The 23,392-nt window shown below is 39.0% G+C and overlaps 1 protein-coding gene across 1 annotated transcript; it reads right to left on the bottom strand.

Annotated features, from left to right (window-relative positions):
* Positions 1-16,277: 16,277 nt before the first annotated feature.
* Positions 16,278-17,207, bottom strand: LOC309805251 (olfactory receptor 1f45-like; the record flags this gene model as incomplete). Its single annotated transcript, XM_082623184.1, is given in 2 exon segments — positions 16,278-16,943; positions 16,947-17,207. Coding segments are annotated over 2 exon segments (927 nt in total).
* Positions 17,208-23,392: the final 6,185 nt, after the last annotated feature.

The following is a 23,392-nucleotide window of genomic DNA, read 5'->3' as shown; positions in this document are numbered from 1 at the left end:
ATTTCAGGCACCGAGAAACCAACAAATTTTTTTTTGGGTAAAGAAACACATGGCCCATTTAGAAGGTTTGATAAATAAAATAAAGAAAGATGCACTTGATGCCACCACACAAAAAGAAATGGTTAACATTTTGGTGAACATCTTTTAGCAGCCCTTTGAACTCCATATTAATCTCTCTGATAGTAACACCAATCTGTTTTTAACAAAATGGAATATTGCAGATAGCAATTGTAACCTATGTTGGTTACATTTATGTGTGGGTTTTTTCCCCACTTAAGAATATGCCTTGAATATTTGAACTTGCCAATAAATATTATCCATCAGTAGTGTTTTCAGTGACTTCAGTACAAACCATTGCATTTAAATAAATTCTTTTGTTAAACATATTTAAACTTATTTATTTAAATGTATTTACCTAATATTTTACCCCTACTGTTAGTTATATTTTTTCTAGTTTTTTGCTCCATTAATATCCTTGTAGCTATATCTTTTAAAATTATTATTTATTTATTTATTTGTTTGTTTGTTTGTTTATTTATTTATTTATTTATTTATTTTTGGCTGTGTTGGGTCTTTGTTTCTGTGCGAGGGCTTTCTCTACTTGCGGTGAGTGGGGACCACTCTTCATTGCGGTGCGCGGGCCTCTCACTATCTCAGCCTCTCTTGTTGCAGAGCACAGGCTCCAGACGCACAGGCTCAGTAGTTGTGGCTCAAGGTCCCTGTCACTCCGTGGCATGTGGGAACCTCCCAGACCAGGGCTCGAACCCGTGTCCCCTGCGTTGGCAGGCAGATTCTCAACTACTGCTCCACCAGGGAAGCTCGAAAATTCTTTTCTTTTCTTTTTTTTTTTTTTTGCGGTACACGGGCCTCTCACTATTGTGGCCTCTCCCATTGCGGAGCACAGGCTCTGGACGCGCAGGCTCAGTGGCCATGGCTCACGGGCCTAGCCACTCTGCAGCATGTGGGATCTTCCCAGACCGGGGCATGAACCCGTGTCCCCTGCATCAGCAGGCGGACTCTCAACCACTGCGCCACCAGGGAAGCCCGAAAATTACTTTTTAGTTTAAATTCCCTGAAGTTGAATTGCTGGATCAAGGACTGGTAGAATTCTAAGTACACTGACTAGTTGCCTTCCAGGAAGATTTTACAATTTATATTTCCATAAGCAGTTTCTGACACCCATGCCCACTCTGGGTTTTTTCTTTTTAACGATTTAAAAAATGTTCTTTTTTTATTTAATAGAGCAAAATTTTTATATTTAATTTGAAATTAAATATAATATTTATTGAACCATTCAGATATATTAATTGCCTGTATATGTACTTTGCCCATTTCCTATTGAAATGTTAAAACTTTTGGTATCATTTTGAAATACTGTATATGCACAATTTTTTAAAGAGAAAAGTGCTTGGTTGTTTATCCTGTCTATGAAAATAATGCATTCATTGTTAAAAAAATTTACACACAGTATATGGAATGAAGAAACATGTAATAAAGAAATAAATCCAACAGAAACATTGGTTACATGTTTATATGCTATTCATATATGCTGTTGTATGTGCATATACACATTTGTGAGTATGAAACAAAAATAGAATCATATTTCTCCTACTTTTAAAAATGTGAAATATACATACAGAAAGGCAATTAGAACATATAATCCAGTGTAACACATGATTATAAAGAGATCACCCCTGTAAACATCTATCCAACTTGAGAGGTAGCCCCTTACTAACACTCAGTACCTTCTTCCTAATCACTAATCAGCTACTATCATGACTTTTGAGATAGACCTTTTTGTGCTTTTCTTTATGGTTTTACTACCAACTCATACATCCTTACGTAATAGTTTTACTTGTTTTTAACTTTATAAAATAGAGTCATATAGTCATATTTTTGTGTGCTTTGTTCTCCAAACATTTTGTCAGATTTATCCCCATTATTGCAGGTAGCTTTAATTATTATACTGTCAATGGACATTTGTGTTGTCTCCAAGTTTTATCTTTTAGGAACCGTGATAAAACAAATTTAGTAATATGTTATTGGTAGAATCTAGGTGATGGTATATGGGCGTTCACTGTAAAATGGGGCTACTTCAACCCTCTAATAACATGGGTTGTTCCCTGGCAACCTGCCCCCATCTTTAGGTGTTTTCCAAAAATTAGTTCATTAACATAAGGTCTGGTGTGGTTGACAAGAGCTTGTTATGAATATCAAAAGACACATTTATCTCTCTTACCACTTAGGAAATCCCAAGGGTTTTGGGAGCTCTGTGCCAGAAACTGGTTGAAGATCATATATATATTTCTTATTATAAATCACAATATCACAAACTGGCCAAAACAACAACTTGAAACAGTCATGTTAATGAAGCTTCTTGTCTTTTCATTTATTCTCTTTTTTAAATGCAGATTTGTAAGTGTACATTTTTGTCAAATTTGATAAATTTGTTTGACCCCAAATAAAACATGGAACATTCTCATTATCCCAGAAAGTTCCCTCAAACTACTTCCCACTCAAAACCACCCACCCAGAAGCAACCACTCTTCTGATACCTTTTGCTGTATATTAGTTTTGCCAGTTCTAAAACTTCATATAAATGGAATCTTATAGTATGTACTTTTTTGTGTCTCACTTCTCTCCCTCAACATATTATTTATGAGATTAATTTATTATGGTCTGTGTATCGATACTTCTTTTCATTACTGTGTAGTATTTTTTCTTTTTTTAAAAATACCCAATATCAATAGAATTTACATTCTTTTAAAAATATTTATTTCATTAATTTTATTTTTTGCTTCATCGGGTCTTAGTTGTGGCATGTGGGCTCTTCATTGCGGTATGTGGGCTCCTCTCTAGTTGCTGTGTGCAGGCTCTCTTAGTTGTGGCGTGCAGGCTCAGTAGTTGCACTGCACGGGCTTAGTTGCCCTGCTGAATGTGGAATCTTAGTTCTCCATCCAGGGATCAAACCCACATCTCCCGCATTGTAAGGTGGATTCTTAACCACTAGACCACCAGGGAAGTCCCACTGTGTAGTATTTCATTGCACAAATGTACCACAGTATTTATGCATTCACCTGTTGATGCACGCTTGGATTGTTTCTAAGTTATTATGAAGAAAGCTGCCATGAACATTGGTGCACAAGTCTTTTGGTGGGCATCGATTTATTTCTCTTGAATAAATACCTAAGGCTAGAACAACTGGTTGTGGGGTAGGTGTATTACTCTGCTTGGGCTGCCATAACAAAATACACAGACTGGGTGGTTTAAACAACAGAAATTTATTTCTCACTGTTCTTGAGGCTAAAAAGTCCTGGGAAGTCTGATCTGAGAAGTGTAAGGTTAAGGCACCAGCAAGGTAGGGTTTATTCTGAGGCCTCTTCTCTTGGCTTGTAGGCAGCTGCCATCTTGCTGTGTGCTCACATGATCTCTTTGTGAGTGCAGGAAAGAGAGAGAGAGCAAGCTCCCTAGTGTCTCTTCTTATAAGGACCCTAATCCCATCATGAGGGCCCCACCCTCATGACCTCAACTAGCCCTGATTACTTCCCAAAAGCCTCATTTTCAAATGCCATCCACTGGGGGTTAGGACTTCAACATGTGCCTTTTGGGAGGAACACAAACATTCAGTCCATAACAGAAGGTGACGCTTAACTTTATAACAAACTATTAAATAGCTTTCCAAAGTGGTTTTATCATTTTACACTCCCAGGAGCAATGTAGGAGAGTTCCCACATGTTCACTAACACTTGGTACTGTCATCTCTTTCATTTTAGCCTTTTATTGAGTGTATAATGGCATCTCATTGTACTTTCAATTCGTATTTCCAAGAAGACTAATGATTTTGAGGCCCTTTTCAGGTGCTCATGGGCCACTTGTATATGTTCTTTTGTGAAGTATCAGCTCAAGTCTCTTTCAAGTCACTATCACAGTTTTCAAGGTCTCTGTGAAATATGATTTACTTGGTACCAAAGGATACAAGCAGAACTGAAGGGTGTCAGGAATTGCAGTGATGTGGGATGTCCTCCATCAGAGCTATTTTTCTTATTCTCCCAAACATAAATTAAATTTTACTAAACCTCTAGATGCTTTAAACTATCCCTTAGCCTTTTGGTCACAGTAACTGCTCCTAAACATTCCTTGGTGAATTTAGGTGTGCCAAACAATGGTTCTGTAGGTAGGGAATGCCTCTGAAAGAACTGGCTGAATTTCATCAAACTCAGATTGATAAAATTCATATCAAAACTGATATAAAACTCAGTTCAGTTATTTCATGCTGTTAAGAACTTTTATCCTGGGCTTCCCTGCTAGCACAGTGGTTAAGAATCCGCCTGCCAATGCAAGGGACACGGGTTCCAGCCCTGGTCCGAGAAGATCCCACAGGCCACGGAGCAACTAAATCTGTGCGCCACAACTACTGAGCCTGCACTCTAGAGCCCACAAGCCACAACTACTGAAGCCCGCATGCCTAGAGCCTGTGTTCCACAACGAGAGAAACCACCACAATGAGAAGCCAGCACACTGCCACGAAGAGTAGCCCCCAGTCGCTCCAACTAGAGAAAGCCCGCACATAGCAACGAAGACCCAGCACAGCCAAAAATAAATAAAATAAAATAAATTAATTTAAAAAAAGGAATTTATCCTGAGCACAGACTCTACATTCTCGCTATATGCTATGTTCATCGTTGCTCAGCTGTGTACCAGAGCTGTGGCACAGCTCTGTGTCTTCAGATGACCCCACTTGGAAGCACACTGCTTGCTCTACCACCAGTAGACTTCAGGGGTCACACTGCACGTCATCCCCATGGCTCCAGTCCTTACATCATCTTTACAATTTTTCCTATAAGAGGTTTAATTAATGAATTGTCTAATACATAACAACATGCATGTGTAATCAGTACTGCATACCATTATACCTATACCAATTAATAACATTGAAACCCAAATCTAATCTTGTGCTATAGGACTCAAATCATTGGCTAGGTTTAAGGAGCACATATTTTGAAACATTTAAAATTGATCCAGTTCTAACAAGTAATCCACACTTATTCTATTCTCATTCACATCATTTATGACATTACATTAATACTTTCTTTCATTTCTTGGCTCAGCAATACATCAGCCCAAGAAATGTGACTTAGCAAATTGTGGCATATTAATCTCTTGCTAGCATAGAATATATTTTGTAAAGATTTCAAGATACCCCTTACAGATTTCCTCCTGTGTCTAAAGCACTATGCTCATAAGGCATGTGATTCTGTGTGTTCTCAAGGCCTCCAGACACCAGGTAACAATGGCCCACACAGAAGGACAAATCTGAGAATAGTCTTTAAGTTGAAGTGAGCATTTTCTGTCCCAAGAGGTAAAGGTAAAAAATTATGATTAATAAACGTACCCATGCATCTTAACATACAGAAAAATTTAGATCTTATACCTTCTATCCAAGAATATATAGCTAAGATTAGATAGGTGTAACTTTGGGGCCATTATCCTCCACATCCTCCAAGTATCCAGAAGTATCTTCTGGCCCAGCAGCCATAATTTCAGCTGGCTTCACACCATTTTATTGTTTCATTTATGTTTTGAATAGATACAAGGAGTGCAGTGTGCCAGCTGGTCTTTGTCAGATATTTCCCTTCAGTGGGAGTGGTCTTTCCAGAGGTGCATACAACTATTCAGCAGCTGTCTCCTCAGATGTTTCAAATGATAGCTCAGGTACAAGGAAGCAAGACTCATGATGGCTTTGAAGCCCTAGGCCCTATCAGATCTAATGTATCTTGTAACAGCCTATGAGAACAGCTGAGTTTCCAAGGTTCCTGCAAGGGACTTGCCCAGTGTAAATACACTTTACCAATCAGGAGTCATTTTTATCTTAAGCAATGTTGCCTCATCATGCAGCTGATGAATCTTTTGAGCATGTTACCAAGGCAGTCAGAAACATAAATAAGATTGTTCAGAAACACAGTTGACATACTTTCTTGGGTGGTTACCAGGAGAACAGAGCTAAAATGCTATTCCAAGGTCAAATTCTTTCACAGAGAAAGAGAAAGGATTTCCTTATCTTATTACCTACCACCCATCCCATTGTTCTTTGGTTAATTGTTTTTTTTCATTAAACTGTATTTTGAGATCATTACTGATTCACATGCAGTTGTCAGAAATAACACACAGGGCTCCTGTGTATACTTTACCATTTCCCCAGTGGCAACATCTTGCAAAACTATAGTACAATAATGTGCTTGTTAGCTTTTTTAATACAGAAAAGAAGACAGGTTAGTATATACCTGGTCACCAGGACTTATATTGTAAAATGGGCCATTAACAACCACTTTATTTATTAAATAATTAGGTGATTTTTTTGATCAAAATAACTTTTTAGTATCCATAGTATTTTTATAGGAAATTTTCTACCAAATAATAGTATGACAGTATTTAACACACCAAACAGTGTTATTTGACAGAGTTAACAGTATCTCTTTCACCCTCTCAGCAAGTGTCTCTTTTAGGCATCTCAAACTTAGTATGTTTTAAATTGGATGTTTTATCTTCTCTCCCAAACCAGTTTTACCAACATTTTTAGTAGACTTTACTTTTTTAGATCAGTGTTAGCTTCACAGAAAAACTGAGCAGAAGGTAGAGAGCTCCCATAGACCTCCTACCTTACCCACATACACAGCTTCCCTCACTATTTTTTTTTATATACTGCAGGTTCTTATTAGTCATCCATTTCATACACATTTCATACACATCATTTCATACACATTTCATACATGTCAATCCCAATCTCCCAATTCGTCACCTCAACCCTGCCCACTGCCACTTTCCTCCCCTAGTGTCCATACATCTGTTCTCCACATGTGTCTCAATTTCTGCCCTGCAAACCAGTCCATCTGTACCATTTTTCTTGGTTCCACATACATACGTTAATATGCGATATTTGTTTTTCTCTTTCTGACTTACTTCACTCCGTATGACAGTCTCTAGATTCATCCATGTCTCAACAAATGACCCAATTACGTTCCTTTTTATGGCTGAGTAATATTCCATTGTATATATGTACCACATGTTCTTTATTCATTCATCTGTCAATGGGCATTTAGGTTGCTTCCATGACCTGGCTATTGTAAATAGTGCTGCAGTGAACATTGGGGTGCGGTGCATGTGTCTTTTTGAATATGGTTTTCTCAGGGTATGTGCCCAGTAGTGGGATTGCTGGGTCATATCATAATTCTATGTTTAGGTTTTTTTTTTACATCTTTATTGGATTATAATTGCTTTACAATAGTGTATTAGTTTCTGCTTTATAACAGAAAGAATCAGTTATACATATACATATGTTCCCATATCTCTTCCCTCTTGCATCTCCCTCCCTCCCACCCTCCCTATCCGACCGCTCTAGGTGGTCACAGACCACTGAGCTGACTTCCTTGTGCTATGAGGCTGCTTCCCACTTTACATTTGGTAGTATATATATGTCCATGCCACTCTCTCACTTTGTCACAGCTTACCCTTCCCCCTCCCCATATCCTCAAGTCCATTCTCTAGTAGGTCTGTGTCTTTATTCCCATCTTACCCCTACGTTCTTCATGACATTTTTTTCTTAGATTCCATATATATATGTGTTAGCATACGGTATTTGTCTTTCTCTTTCTGACTTACTTCACTCTGTATGACAGACTCTAGATCCATGCACCTCACTACAAATAAGTCAATTTCATTTCTTTTTATGGCTGAGTAATATTCCATTGTATATATGTACCACATCTTCTTTATCTATTCATCTGATGATGGACACTTAGGTTGTTTCCATCTCCTGGCTATTGTAAATAGAGCTACAATGAACATTTTGGTACATGACTCTTTTTGAATTACGGTTTTCTCAGGGTATATGTCCAGTAGTGGGATTGCTGGGTCATATGGTAGTTCTATTTGTAGTTTTTTAAGGAAGCTACATACTGTTCTCCATAGTGGCTGTATCAATTTATATTCCCACAAGCAGTGCAAGAGTGTTCCCTTTTCTCCACACCCTCTCCAGCATTTATTGTTTCTAGACTTTTTGATGATGGCCATTCTGACCAGAGTGAGATGATACCTCATTGTAGTTTTGATTTGCATATCTCTAATGATTAATGATGTTGAGCATTCTTTCATGTGTTTGTTGGCAATCTGTATGTCTTTGGAGAAATGTCGATTCAGGTCTTCTGCCCATTTTTGGAGTGGGTTGTTTGCTTTTTGGTTATTGAGCTGCATGAGCTGCTTGCAAATTTTGGAGATTAATCCAACTGACAAAGTTGCTTCATTTGCAAATATTTTCTCCCATTCTGAGGGTTGTCTTATTTATGGTTTCCTTTGCTGTGCAAAGTTTTGAAGTTTCATTAGGTCTCATTTGTTTATCATTGTTTTTATTTCCATTTCTCTAGGAGGTGGGTCCAAAAGGATCTTGCTGTGATTTATGTCATAGTGTGTTCTGCCTATGTTTTCCTCTAAGAGTTTGATAGTTTCTGGCCTTACATTTAGATCTTTAATCCATTTTGAGCTTATTTTTGTGTATGGTGGTAGGGAGTGTTCTAATCTCATACTTTTACATGTACCTGTCCAGTTTCCCCAGCACCAATTATTGAAGAGGCTGTCCTTTCTCCACTGTACATTCCTGCCTCCTTTATCAAAGATAAGTTGACCATATGTGTGTGAGTTTATCTCTGGTCTTTCTATCCTGTTCCATTGATCTATATTTCTGTTTTTGTGCCAGTACCATGCTGTCTTGATTACTGTAGCTTTGTTGTATAGTCTGAAGTCAGGGAACCTGATTCCTCCAGCTCCGTTTTTCATTCTTAAGATTGCTTTGGCTATTCGGGGTCTTTTGTGTTTCCATACAAATTGTGAATTTTTTTATTCTAGTTCTGTGAAAAATGCCAGTGGTAGTTTGATAGGGATTGCATTGAATCTGTAGATTGCTTTGGGTGGAAGAGTCATTTTCACAATGTTGGTTCTTCCAATCCAAGAACATTGGTATATCTCTCCATCTATTTGTATCAACTTTAATTTCTTTCATCAGTGTCTTATACTTTTCTGCATACAGGTCTTTTGTCTCCTTAGGTAAGTTTATTCCTAGATATTTTTTTCTTTTTGTTGCAATGGTAAATGGGAGTGTTTTCTTAATTCCATTTTCAGATTTTTCATCTTTAGTGTATAGGAATGCCAGAGATTTCTGTGCATTAATTTTGTATCCTGCTACTTTACCAAATTCATTGTTTAGCTCTAGTAGTTTTCTGGTAGCATCTTTAGGATTCTCTATGTAGAGTACATTATCATCTGCAAACAGTGACAGCTTTACTTCTTCTTTTCTGATTTGGATTCCTTTTATTTCATTTTCTTCTCTGACTGCTGTGGCTAAAACTTCCAAAACTATGTTGAATAAGAGTGGTGAGAGTGGGCAACCTTGTCTTGTTCCTAATCTTAGGGAAATGGTTTCAGTTTTTCACCCTTGAGGACGATGTTGGCTGTGGGTTTGTCATATATGGCCTTTATTATGTTAAGGAAAGTTCCCTCTATGCCTACTTTCTGCAGCATTTTTATCATAAATGGGTGTTAAAATTTAAGTTAAAACATGCATAAGCCCTCTGACTTCCCCCATGCCTGAATATGTGCATATTTTCCATCATTTCCCCTTTTGATTGCAAATCTTGATAGAAAACAATGATGCTCAAAATGTCCATCCCTCAATGCTGGGGTGCTGGCTCCTACCTCAGGTTCAGATCATGTCCCTCGCTGTTAGGTCTCCTTTATATTCACCTATTCATTCACATTGGAGGAAAACTAATCTGATCTCAGGAACAGGCTCAGAGATATGTTAATGAGGAAACACTATATATGCTATACGTTTTATCACTTACACTCAATTGTCACACAAGCATTGCACATGTGCTATTAGCAGCAGACTTAAAGCAAGCAGTGTCACATTTCATGAGTAGTCATAATCTGTGAAAATTTCGCTAGATAATTTTCTTTCCATTCAGAACATCAGGGCAATAACATCAGACACAATAACTGTCATAAATACAGACCTTACCTAACAGAACTAGAATTTAACATCCCCTAAAATATAGTCTTTTTTCTCTCTGAAATAACCCTCATCTCCACCAAACACAGCAAATCAAAACTAGTTCGTTTGTAATTGATCATATCAGCTCCTTCAAACTGGCTGAGGTAGAAGTCCTCAGAAGTCTCAGACTGAATTCCCCAAAGGCCTCTCAAGGCCAGGAACACCATGACAAAAGCCTGCAATAAGCCTCCACCTCAGTGGATTTCTGTCTTCTAGAGGTATCCCAAATATCAAGATTCATGCACATGCCAGGAGACAGTCTTTCCCATTCACCTGATAAGGCTGCTCAGAAACCAAGAGTCCCAGGTTTTGGAGGGACTGGGCAGAGAGAAAAGGAAAATGTTTCCATTCTACCCTCAGAAGTAGTTTACCCAATTGCTGTAAGTCACAACTAACTTGAGGGGAAGGGCATCCCTCTATCTGGAAAACACAGATCAAAATTTTCCAGACAAAACCCATAAATATTATAACCATATTCACCAGTTCACTCAGTAACCAATCCTTCCATTAACTTTTTATGAAGCCATCAGGTTTTCCTTTAGGATTATGTAAATTCTTACCCAGTTCTGAACTGTAATCTGAAATTTTTCAGAGACCTGTTAGAGTCAAAAGGTCGTTCCTATGAATCTGGAAGATGAAGCACTTTTGCAAAAGCATCAGAGTACAACAATAACTGTCTACAAAAGACAAAAGACTTAAAAAGTCACAGTTAAACATATTATCACAATGTATGTGATAAAGAATCTTGGTTATAGTAACTAGAATTATGACTGGTTATAATCTTAACCCTTAAAAACCTTAATCTCTCGCAAAAACCAAGAAACAATTGTGCATTTCCTGGTTGGAAAGCTTAATGCTTTAGTCTTATTCTCCTAAGCAGGCAAAAGTAGTTAAACTTAGACCTGCCCAGGAATTAATGTTCCATTATTTTACCTTTTTTGAAATGACTTCGTCAATGAATTCTCTTCATGTAACTTAGTTTAGTTTCAAGTTACAAAAATTTGGAGAGTCTATTTTAGATAGACATTCCCAAAGCATAATTATTCCAATAAAGATTTTTAAAAACCTTGCTCCTTTTTGTTCATTTACTCTTAGAGATCACATATGATTAGATTAAAGTTCCTGAGAACCCAGGTAGATCATATACATCAGGTATATGATACAGGAAGAGAAATACCAATTCCTTCCAGAGAGCTAGCTTAACCAATTACAGAAGGCTCACTTTGATACAATAGCAGAGCCATGAGGGGCCATTGTTCTCCAGATCTCTTGGCAGCCCCCATTCATCATGCACAGCCACTACAGGGTCCCACATACTAGTAGACATCCACTGCAGTACTACCCCTGCAACTTTCAGGATTACCCCCTCAACTTTTGGACCCCACGTGTGAATGGCCGGCCACTCCGGGATAAAACCCACAACTTTCAGGCCCCACAAGCTAGTGGACAACCCCTGCAACATTCCATTCCCCATCCTGTGTTTCCCAACATCTCAGTGCTCACAAGAGTTTCCTTGATCTCCTGGCTGGCTCTGCCAACTGTTGGGCTGCACCCAGCAGGCCTCTAAGGCCTACATTTGCCCAGTTTAAGACCAAAGAAGAAGCCTGGAGTCAGCAACAGAGACATCAGTGGCTTAATGGATGGTAGGGGGTGTAGATTGCCAGTTATAGAGGGAATTACATCAGTTTGGGGCATTAGTTACCAGAACCCATACTACCCCTTTGATAAGGACAATCAGTAGCCTGGGCCTGGGGCAAGCATGTAGGAAGGTCAGTCGTGTGAGTAGGGTATAGGTGAAGCAGGCAATGGTTGAGCAGGGGATGTTCAGAGAGGAAGAGAACCCCTATCCTGAGTGGCCTGACCATATAAATGTCATCAGTAGTATACCATGTCCCTGTTCCCTCCTTCCTGATCCTCTCCTCCCCACTTCATGTAGTAAAGTCAGAGTAATTTATTTACCTATTTGGCTTTGAATGATTTCTTTACCAAAATATTATATTAGATATGACTTCTTGAGACTACTTTTGGCTTCATTATGACAATTTTTAAGGATATAAGCTGAATTTGTTTACGATAGAAATTTCTTGAAACAACTGGATCACTAGGCAGTTCTTTGGTCTTTTTAGGTTCTATAGGGAGTTTGTGTTGTAATCATGGCTTTGTATTGTGGGATTTGATCTGCATCATCAAGTCTGAATCCTTAAGGGACATCTGCAGCTACTTTCATGCAACAAAGATAACCTCACATCCTTCTTGGCAAATATATCCATCCACAATACAGGGGCAAGTTTGTGCCTTTATATCAGTTGTATCTCACATTTAGAAATCATGATGAACCTGAACCAGTAGTTTTTGACGAGCAACAGGATATGCCTGAAGTTTAGAATGAATAAAAGGTGGCCTGTTTTGACGGTGGGTTTGGCAATACACTGTGTACCTCTGTGTGGCTCACAAATGAAAAGTTAATCTAGAAAACCAGATTCATTTGGAATCAGAGTTCATAAGTTAGACATAGCCAGCTTTCAATATTCAAGTGACAAAAGGTCAATGCCTAGAACAAAGTCATCTACTTGAAGGCCAATTGACAATGTGATAGATAAAGTTCATATAAAGCCTAGCTTTCTTCCCTCAAGCACAAGGAGACAAGATATTACAGGCAGAACACTAAGAATATCTACTAGGCTACAATATCCAGGGAATAGCAGGAAGGGCTTCTTCAGCTCATGAGAGATGGTGCTGGACTCGAATGGAAACCGTGGCCTTGGAACAGACACTTGAAGGACAAGTTAGAGGAAAATGTTTCCATGAAACTTGAAAATACCTCCAATGGCTGTGACATGGAGCAAACCTTGTTCCCTCCAGGGAGAACAGTATCTGGGGAAATGTGCCAGGAAGAAGGATGAGCCTTTATTCCAACATCTTTGAGGTGAAGCCAAACTTTTCTCTCCATATGTTTTTTGTTTGTTTGTTTTTGTTGTTTTTTTAAACACCTTTATTGGAGTATAATTCCTTTACAATAGTGTGTTAGTTTCTGCATTATAACAAAGTGAATCAGTTATACATATACATATGTTCCCATATCTCTTCCCTCCTTAATCTCCCTCCCTCCCACCCACCCTATCCCACCCCTCTAGGTGGTTTGTGTCCAAATGGTTTTAATTGGCTCACAAAGAGCTGTTCCTGTTGGCTAACTAGTGCTAGATGGAAGTTGCCTGTGGGGAAGTGGGGGTGGTGTCTTTAGGGAGATTCAGCTGCAGAGAAGAGGCTCGTGGCAGAGGCCTGGCCTCTGCTAACTCAGGCTCTGGAGGGTGAACTCCCAGACACAATCCTGATTTCCTGGCTGCTCCCAGGGGGTCTCTGCCAGCCTGGCACTGCTTTGCTTCTATGGGCAGAGGTCCCTCGAAGCCCTGCATGAGGCTGAGCTTTCATTTATGACCACTTCATGTCATGTGTGACTCTCACATGCAGGAAACCACAACAGACTCTGATTCTACCTGGACCTTAGAGTAAACCCCTTTTCTTATTTCCCCTTCATTCCCCTTAAGTGGTTGAAGTAATGCAAGGAGCCAGTGAAGATGGAGTTGAAGGTGGTCCCCAGAAGTAGGAGGATTAAAGAGTTGAGGCTCTGGTAGAATTAAACAGCATATAACCTCACACCACAGCCAGTCTGAGCAAGACAGAGGCCTTTCCTCTTTCTGCTAACACCACACTGCTGAGATTTCTTTTCCCCTTCAGACAGGATCTTCTGTCTGGTGAATGATGATTTCTCCCTTGAGATGAACGAGTGGGGACCATGTAGATAGAGAGTGATTTTCCCTTTGACTTTGTACCCTATTGTAAGTTCACTGATTTCTCTCTATCCTCATGCTCCTTCTCACAGCCAACTTTTGACTGACAGTTGAGGGAGAGATGGATGAGCAATAAAACTATATCCCAAACATGGCTCTTTTCATTCAACCCTGCTGCTTCTTTGGGTCCCAGAATGCAGTGGAATCTTTCTGTGTCCTGGAGTAACCTTCTCAGTACTTTAGTTCCCTAGATTTAAATTTTTACCCTTCTGATTTTTTGTGTGTCTAGGAATGTTCACTTCCCAGTTTACCATTAGACTTGCCTACCACATCATCAGTGATTTTTCAATACATGATTATTTGGGATGAACAAAAACTCTACTGAGCATTGTATGGGATGTGCCCATGCATAATCTATGGTATTTTATCAAAGTGAATATGTAATGTAATAACCAGAGGAGACATGTATGCAGATATGGGTAATGCAAGGAAGAATATGATGAGACCAAAATGAGTCATGTAACCTTAAACACCAACATTAGTCCATGTTATTATATCTCAAACATTTGCACTAAACTACTTCTAAAATAAAACTTAACAGTTCAGAACACTACATTGATTTTGTCACATGTAGTCAGGTTCCCACTGGCACCAACATACATTTGGGAGTTCATTTACTACATCCAAGAAGAACTGTGTTGTGTGCTCAGTACATGTCTGTGAGATGTAATTAGTAAAGGAGTTAAGGGGAATGCACAATTATTAGAGTCTTTAAAAATCAAGGGAGGGCTTTCCTGGTGGCACAGTGTTTGGAAGTCTGCCTGCCGATGCAGGGGATATGGGTTCGTGCCCTGGTCCAGGAAGATCCCACATGCCGAGGAGCGGCTGGGCCCGTGAGCCATGGCCGCTGAGCCTGCGCGTCCAGAGCCTGTGCTCCACAACGGGAGAGGCCACAACTGTGAGCGGCCCGTTTACCACAAAAAAAAAAAAAAAAATCAAGGGAGTTTTTCAGCAGACGAATGAAAGAAAGAGGAAGAGAATTAGGAGAAAGTCATGGAACACATAATTATGTGAGTTGATGACAAACAAAGTTGTAAGTATGGCTCGGGGCCGAGTCATCTTGGGCTTGTATTTGAAGGTAATACTTGGATTTATCCTGGCCTCTTCAATATTTCTATAAGGAGTGGCTGACAGGATATCATCAATGTTTTAGGGGGATTAAACTGATCCTGTGTGCAGGACAGATATGTGTAGGGGGAAGCAGGAGGCAGTCAGAACCACGATAAGCCTGTTGCTGTGCTCATGGTAAGAGCTGGTCAGTGTTGGGACCAAGTGGGAAAGAAGGTGATAGTGAGGACAATGAGTACTGATTTTTCACGAGAGTAGAGAAGATTGAGAAAGGAGAGAAGGCCAATGAGGAATTGAAGGCTTTTGAAGAATGACCACTGGAGATTCAGGTGAGTGCTCCCTGGACACCAGGGAAGACGAGGTGGGAACCCTCAGGTGTAGAGTAGGAAAAGAGGCAAGGGCTCCTAGAAACTTTCCCCATGGATTGGAACAAACTCTGGACTTGGAGTCAGAAGTTCTGGGTTCTAATCCAAATCCTGTAATTAATTCATGTTTTCATGTTCCTAAGGTGTTATAGGAACTCTGGACAGTTTAGCATTAAGGGAACCTCTGCTTCTCTTAGCCCATCTAAATTTGAAGGGATACCAAGATTTATATGAGGAATTCTAGCTACTGTCTGAGGCTCGCCACCCTCTGATACCCATCCCTGACACCCATGCCAGGCAATAAACCACCAAGAAGTTAGATTGGTTGTGGGGGAAGAAGAATAGTGCAGGGCTAGGTTCTGAGCTGTGAGAGGAGAGGGTAGGCATTGAGCCTAAGACAGAGGAAAAGTTAACTAATTCAGTAATGACCAAAGACCCTGAAAGTAACAGCACCATTTGTAACCAATAATTGCTCGTTGTACAGCCCTGGAAAAGGTAACTTTTCTGTGACTCAGTAAATTGGGGATAATTTAACATCTCCTAATGTGAGGCCATAGAGGACAGGTGACACTGAGGAGAGCCAACTCTAAAGTTTTCTGAAATTCTCAGACCATATAGTAGCCACTGTCTCATAGGGTTGCTGGACCCAATCCTGTCTTTTCCTGAATTTTTGTTGTCTGTAAAATAAGTGTTTTAAAATCACACCTTTTTATACATAACTAATGGTTTTATGACTTATGAGCACCTATCAGCCTCATATTTAAAAGCATGACCATGATCACATATCATTAATTACAGGAATAGTCATGGGTAAATTTACACCTATAGGGACTCAGTTTCTTGGTCTGTAAAATGAAAAAATGTATGCTATCAAGAGTCCTCTCAGTTCTAAAAGTTTTAAATTATAGAATATGAAATTAGTTTCCTTAAAGCTCCCTTCATGTCATGATTTCTCAAGCTGTAGATGAAGAGATTGATGAGAGGAGTCACCACTGTGAAGATGACAATAGTCACCACATCTTGCACTGAGTACGAGGATGAAGGGTGCTTATAGACCCCCAGGATTGCCCCATAGAACAGGGAGACCACAGTGAGGTGGGATCCACACGTGGACAGGGCTTTCCTTATTCCATGGGCAGATGGCAACTTCAGTACATTAGAGAAGATGGAATCATATAAAATGATGATACATGTAAATGGTGTCATAAATACCAGTTCACCCACAGTGAATACCATCAGGTCATTGATAAAGGTATTCAAACAAGAGAGTTTTAGAATAGGATAAGGGTCACAGAAAAAGTTATACACAGCATTGTTGGAACAAAATGTGAGTTGCACCATGAGAAGAGTCTGTAGGAGAGCATGCAGATTTGTACTGAGCCAAGATGCAGCCACCAGAAGGACACAGAGTTTGGGCCTCATGATCATGGTGTAGTGGAGTGGGCAACAGATGGCAGTATAATCATCATAGGCCATCACACTCAGGAGGAACCCATCTATGTTGATGAAAATGATGAAGAAGTAGATCTGGGTCGTACATTCCATGTAAGAGATAGACTTGCTTCACAGTATGTGATTCACCAGCTTCTTGGGGATTGTGACTGATGAAAAGCAGATGTTGACACAGGAGAGGTTGGCCAAGAATAAGGACATGGGTGTTTGCAGATGACTGTCACAGCTGATAGCCAAGACAATGAGAAAGTTCCCAATGAGGGTGACCAGGTACATCCATAAGAACAGCCCAAAGAGAACCTCCTCCTGCTCTGACTGCCCAGAGAGTCCCAGGAGAATGAATTCTGTGACTCCAGTCTGGTTGTCTCTGCCCATGTCTGCAGGGGAGAAGATGTGGTCAAAAGTAAAAGGAAATATTTATTTAATTAGGCTCCATATATTGTTTAGAGATTACAAGTTTTTAATGATACCAGATCCAAAATGTATTTCTTAATTAATAACACTTCAAATATAAAAGTAGATGAGATTGATAATGTCATCATTTGAGCAAATTTTTTATGATACTGTTTTGTCATTGAGAATTAATTCACATTAGATAATTCTATGAAGCGAGTTTTAATGAAATAAATAGCTGGTTAATTTCTATAATTTTAATTTGTGTTTAATTATCTTTGGTTTCATGCAGCTTAATTCATACTTCACTAACAGTTAATGAATATCTGGTATATACAAGTTATTTTCACATACACAATTTCTCTTAATCCATATCATTCATATATATATATATATATATATATATATATATATTTTGGCCGCCTCACATGGCTTTTGGGATCTCAGTTCCCTGGCCAGGTACTGAACCTGGGCCACAGCAGTAAAAGCCTAGAATCCTAACCACTAGGCCACCAGGAACTTCTGTAATCCATCATTCATAAGTGAGGACCCTGAGAAGAAGAATCAGAGATGAAAAACCTGGGATTCAGAGAAATTAGATGATGACAGATTAGATTGAAAGAAAGCATAACATTTATAGTCTTGAAACAGCTGAAATGCCCTTTTCTTTATATTCCTCCCTAGTTTTACTTCCAAGTTTCAATTATCAACCATTTATTGAGACTATAACCAAGTGCCAGGCAGTGTCTTCCTGCCTTACATACATTTCTTACAGATTTAAAATATGTAAATTTAAAAAATAACAAGCTTCATTAAGCAGAAGGGAAAAATGAAGCAATGAGATTTAGCTATTTGTTTAAAGTCATAAGTTCTTTTACCCGAATAACTTTATACAACTCACTCAAATTCATTCTGGATCTCTCTTATTTTCTCAGGATTATACTAATTCTAGGCACTGAAGGATCTGCCTGGCAGTTTTCCCTCAACGTTGTAACTGGATAGCATCAAAATGTCATTGCAGTAGCTCACAAATTTTGGCTTGGATGAGCTAAGCATGCTAGTGAGTTTGCTATGTACTGCATTCTGTGAAGAGACTTCTTTTCTCCCTGTGCTGGCCAAAACAGGATCACTGGTATTTGGTATTATGTTTGAAGAGGAAAAGGAGATTCATAGAGAAAGTCAAGTTATGGGGGCATATCCAAGTGATAATCCCAGCCTTAAGGAATTCATGCAGGCAGAAAGAGTCAGATAGAGAATTTTGAATATGTAAGAATTCACAGTATTCGAATAGTAAAGAGGAGAGGAGATGGCATTTCAGGGGAGGAGATTTACAGGTTAAATGTCTTGACTGACTGGGATAAAGGATGTCACAGGCAATACTTTTAGGAGAGTGGTTGCAGGATGTATATAGTATGGTGACTATAAAGTATCCAGCATTTTGAGAGTTAACTTAGTAAAACCAATGTAAAATTCTGAGATCTGAAGCCATTTTCTCATAAATTATATCACAGAATTAACAGGTAGAAAGGCAGTAGTTGGCAGTACCCAGAGCTATTGAAAGAAAGTACTTCAGGGAAAGGATGTAGAATGTAGAAGTGGGGTACAGGGGTTGCATCAAGGAAAAACCAAAACAATATTTGTGCAGACTTTTTCATTGTGCTCCAAAGAGTAGATGTTGATATTAGGGTCTTAATTGTAAGCTATTTCCCATAATGGAAATGGTAGTAGAAGGGGAAAGAAGTATAGCAGGATGGTGTAGGGTTTTTCCTATTGTCTGGGAACTGGCAAAGGCAAAAACAGGTGTACAGGCTCTAAATAACCCAGACTCTAGGTCGAGAGATCTGCCAGCATTAAGGTTAGCCACTTCCTGTCAATGTTTGCTGAGATAGTCCTACCAGGAGTACAATCAACGTTGGCCCCAACCCCCAAGTCAATATGGTAAGAGGGCCTGGTTTCATATATTAGTCCCTTGTGAATCTCTTTAGTTTGTGACTGTCCCTGAGACATCTCATGTTTTGCAGCATTAAGTGTTTGTGTTCCTGGACCTTAAAACTGAGGATGCTTCGTGCTTGGACTCCAGCTCAAGCTGACCCACCTCTGTGGGGTTCCATGTGGCATCCAAGCAACCTCCCTCTGAGACACTTCTCTAATGTGGTCATAGACCACAGTGAAGGTACACAAGGAAGCAACTAATAAAACGGTGGAGCTTAAGGGCAGAATAGGAGGGTCTTGAATGTCTGACAGAAGAGTCTCTTTCGTGAGGAAAGAGGGTGGCTCTTGGCTCTGAGCTTTTAGCCAGAATTTCTAAGAGCCTGCCATCACTGATCTTAGCAATGCTGCCCTTAGTTACCTCTTTCGTTTCCCACTGCTTAATTTTCTGTTTCCACCTTGGAAACATGCTTGCTCTCTTCTGCAATGGGCAGTACATCCTGAAAGAGGAAAGGCTTGTACATGTTAAACCAGGTGATGTTTCCCGTTTGAACTTGGTGAGATGCTGAAGCATTTAGTGTGTGTTTCTCCAAATGTAAATGTATGTGTTTTTGTCTGTGTGAATCTGTCTCTGTGGGAGATAACTGTGTCCTCACCTGCTTTCCCAGATTTTCTTACCTGGCTGCTCTGCTGCTGTGAGAGGCTATCATGGGACCCCTGTCTCCACTGGCTCCTTGTCTGACCCTGAATCATGAGAATGTCACAGCTAGTGGGGGAGTCAGAAAGATTTTCTCACTGGAGGAGAACACTTAGATTCAGACAGGTGGATTCCCCACAGCTCCTCATTAAAGGCACACATACTAAGTGTTCTTTGTTCCTATCCTCTCTGGAAACAGATATCTCAGCCTGAGGGGAATCAGTTTCGTGTTCAGACTTGTTGCTTCCCATTGCATCAAGTACATCTCACACCCATGTCACAGACAAAATATACTTGGTCCCTTGTTCTGTGCTCAGAATTGATCTGAAGAAAAATTGTGAAGCCAGTGAACTTGGCCCACAGATATTCACGGTAGCTCCATTCTTTGCTCTACACTGACTACCTTTTGTATAATCCTTAAGTCTTTAGGACTCTGCACTCTTTCTTCTTTCAAATAAAAGGTTTGTCAATTTATAGTAAGAAAGTAAGGTCTAAGAACAGACCCTCAATTCTGTCTCAATTAATCTCTGTAATAGTTGCTGTGTCCCTGACATAGGAAACCAGAGGTACCACTTAGAAATGCTGGCCTGTGGACGGGGGTAGGGAATACTGGGTGTGGGTTATATATGTGGTCATCTAAATAATATCTGTGGGCTATTGGAACTTGGATGTGTATTTTTAAGTTTCTATTTGTGTGCATATACATAGAAAAATTTTTACAAGGTGAGTTTTAAAACCAATTTTAAAAAATGAAAGAACACAAATATGAAATTGGGCAAAGGTGTGTTAGGCAAGTGCAAAAATTAGAGAACATTGGTGGCATTATTAATTACAGGTAAAGCAATAATTAAGTCAACTGAAAGCATAAATCACAAAAGAGGAATATTTGATGATAACAAAGGACAAATTCATAAAACTTAATCACAGTTATGAAATCAAACAAAACAATGTAGCAACTGTTTGCAATAACAATGTAGAATAGGAATAGGTTAGGCAAAGGTTTAAAAAAATTTTAAAGAAGTTGATTAATGTCTTAATGATGGACTTTAGTATACAATACCCAGAATTTGATAGATCAAGTATTTAGTTAAAAAATATGACAGAGATTTTGTTTAAACAACAAAGAAATTTGATTTGTACACAGGGAAATATATTCAATATTCTGTGATAAACCATAATGGAAAAGAATATTTAAAAATTGCATATATAACTGAATCACTTTGCTGTACAGCAGAAATTATCACATTGTAAATCAACTATACATCAGTTAGAAATATATATATAGGGCTTCCCTGGTGGCGCAGTGGTTGAGAGTCCGCCTGCCTATGCAGGTGACATGGGTTCGTGCCTCGGTCCGGGAGGATACCACATGCTGCGGAGCAGCTGGGCCCGTGAGCCATGGCCGCTGAGCCTGCACGTCCAGAGCCTGTGCTCCGCAAGGGGAGAGGCCACGGCAGTGAGAGGCCAGTGTACCACAAAAAAAAAAAAAAAATATATATATATATATATATATATATATACACACATATAAAATACACATATTTCCACCTTGAAAATAGAAAATATATACTCTTATTTTAAGCCCAGGGAATAATTACAAATGTTGGCCATTTTCTTGACTACAACAAAAACTTTATAATAGAGTTTTTGAAATGAAAACTGAATCAATGAAATCAAACATTGATTTCATAAGATATATTCTCTTATGGCCTTCACCACAAAGCCAAAAATTAGAAACCAGAAATCAAAATGTAAAAAGAAATGTTCAGTTGATAAAATTTAAAACAGTGTTCTTCATAATCCCCATATCAAAAAGAAAGTTTAAACCAAATGATTCATAAATTAGAGAAAAAATATAAAAAGCTATGGGAAAATAGACTTAAATGCTCTTATTAATAATAAAGGAATATAAAAACTGAATAAATCAAGTATTTAATCAAGAATTTTTATTTTAAAATTATTTTAGTCAAATAAATATATTAGCATAGCTTTAAAAGTTAAACAATTCTTTAAATGAGAAAGGTAGTTCACTACCTATCTTTCCACTCCATGATCCAACTTCCCAATATAAATACTTTTATATATTTCTAAATAATATGTTTATAATGCTATTTTTGATCATTGATTTACAATATATTGTCTTCCCATTTTGACAGGTGATGAGTTAATACCACTTCACCATCCCTTTTCCTCTTCCTCAAATGCTCCTATTATAGGCACATCACAATTTGGAGGTATGTCAATATCTATTATTGACTTTCTGACTCTGTTATACACTGTTTGTGTACTAATCCTTTTGTTTATCCTGGCACAAATATTGAAAGTTCCTGAAGTTAATAATTGCCTATTTTTTTCATTTGCTTTTTTTTTTTTTTTTTTTTTTTTTTTGCGGCATGCAGGCCTCTCACTGTTGTGGCCTCTCCCGTTGCGGAGCACAGGCTCCGGATGCGCAGGCTCAGCGGCCATGGCTCACGGGCCCAGCCACTCCGCGGCATATGTGATCCTCCCGGACCCGGGCACAAACCCGTATCCCCTGCATTGGCAGGCGGACTCTCAACCACTGCACCACCAGGGAGGCCATCATTTGCTTAATTTTTATGCCTCTTTTCTTTCCATATTTTGAAATTAATTTTGGGGGGGTGAGTTATAATTGATAGATAATAAACATTACCCATTTACGTAACACTTCGATGAATTTTAAAATCATGTTGTCATGTTACCACCACCACAATCAAGAAACACAACAGTTATATCACCTTAAAAAGTTTTCTTGTTTCCCTTTGAAGTTAGCACCCTTCCATGACCAGGTAATCACTGATCTGCTTTCTTTCACTACAATTTTGTGTTTCCTAGAATTTAATATAAATGGAATCATACAGTATGTGGTCTTTTGTGTTTGAATTCTTTCACTTAGCATAATGCTTTTGAGATTAATCCATTTTGTCAATGAATCACAAATTTGTTGCATTTATTAACATTGTGTTCCTTTTCGTTCCTGTGTAGTATTCCATAGTAAGGAGATCCACAAATTTTATAACCATTCAACAGTTGAGGAAATTGGTTTGTTTCCAGTTTAGAACTATTATGTATAATATGTATGCATATCACTATATATGTATACAATGCGCATGTAATACTACCATGTATATTTCTGTAGAAGTTTGTGTGTGGCCATATGCTTTCATTTTTCTTGGAATGTGATTACTGGGTTTTATGGTAAATGTTTTAACTTTATAAGATACTGCAATACTGTTTTTGCAAAAACTAGCTGGACAGTTTGCATTCCTATCAGCAATATTTGAGACTTCTAATTGTTACACATCCTTATCAGCACTGGGTATTGTCAGTCATTTTTTTTTTTCGGTATGCAGGCATCTCACTGCTGTGGCCTCTCATTGCAGAGCACAGGCTCCAGACACACAGGCTCAGCGGCCATGGCTCATGCAGCACGTGGGATCTTCCCGGACCGGGGCACGAACCCATGTCCCCTGCATCGGCAGGCGGAGTCTCAACCACTGTGCCACCAGGGAAGCCCTTGTCA

The sequence above is a fragment of the Mesoplodon mirus genome (genome assembly GCF_964341445.2).
Source record: "Mesoplodon mirus genome assembly, chromosome: 5".
Lineage (NCBI taxonomy): Eukaryota > Metazoa > Chordata > Mammalia > Artiodactyla > Ziphiidae > Mesoplodon > Mesoplodon mirus.
The sequence above is the reverse complement of the archived record's forward strand: the minus strand, read 5'-3'. Positions and strand labels throughout refer to the sequence as shown.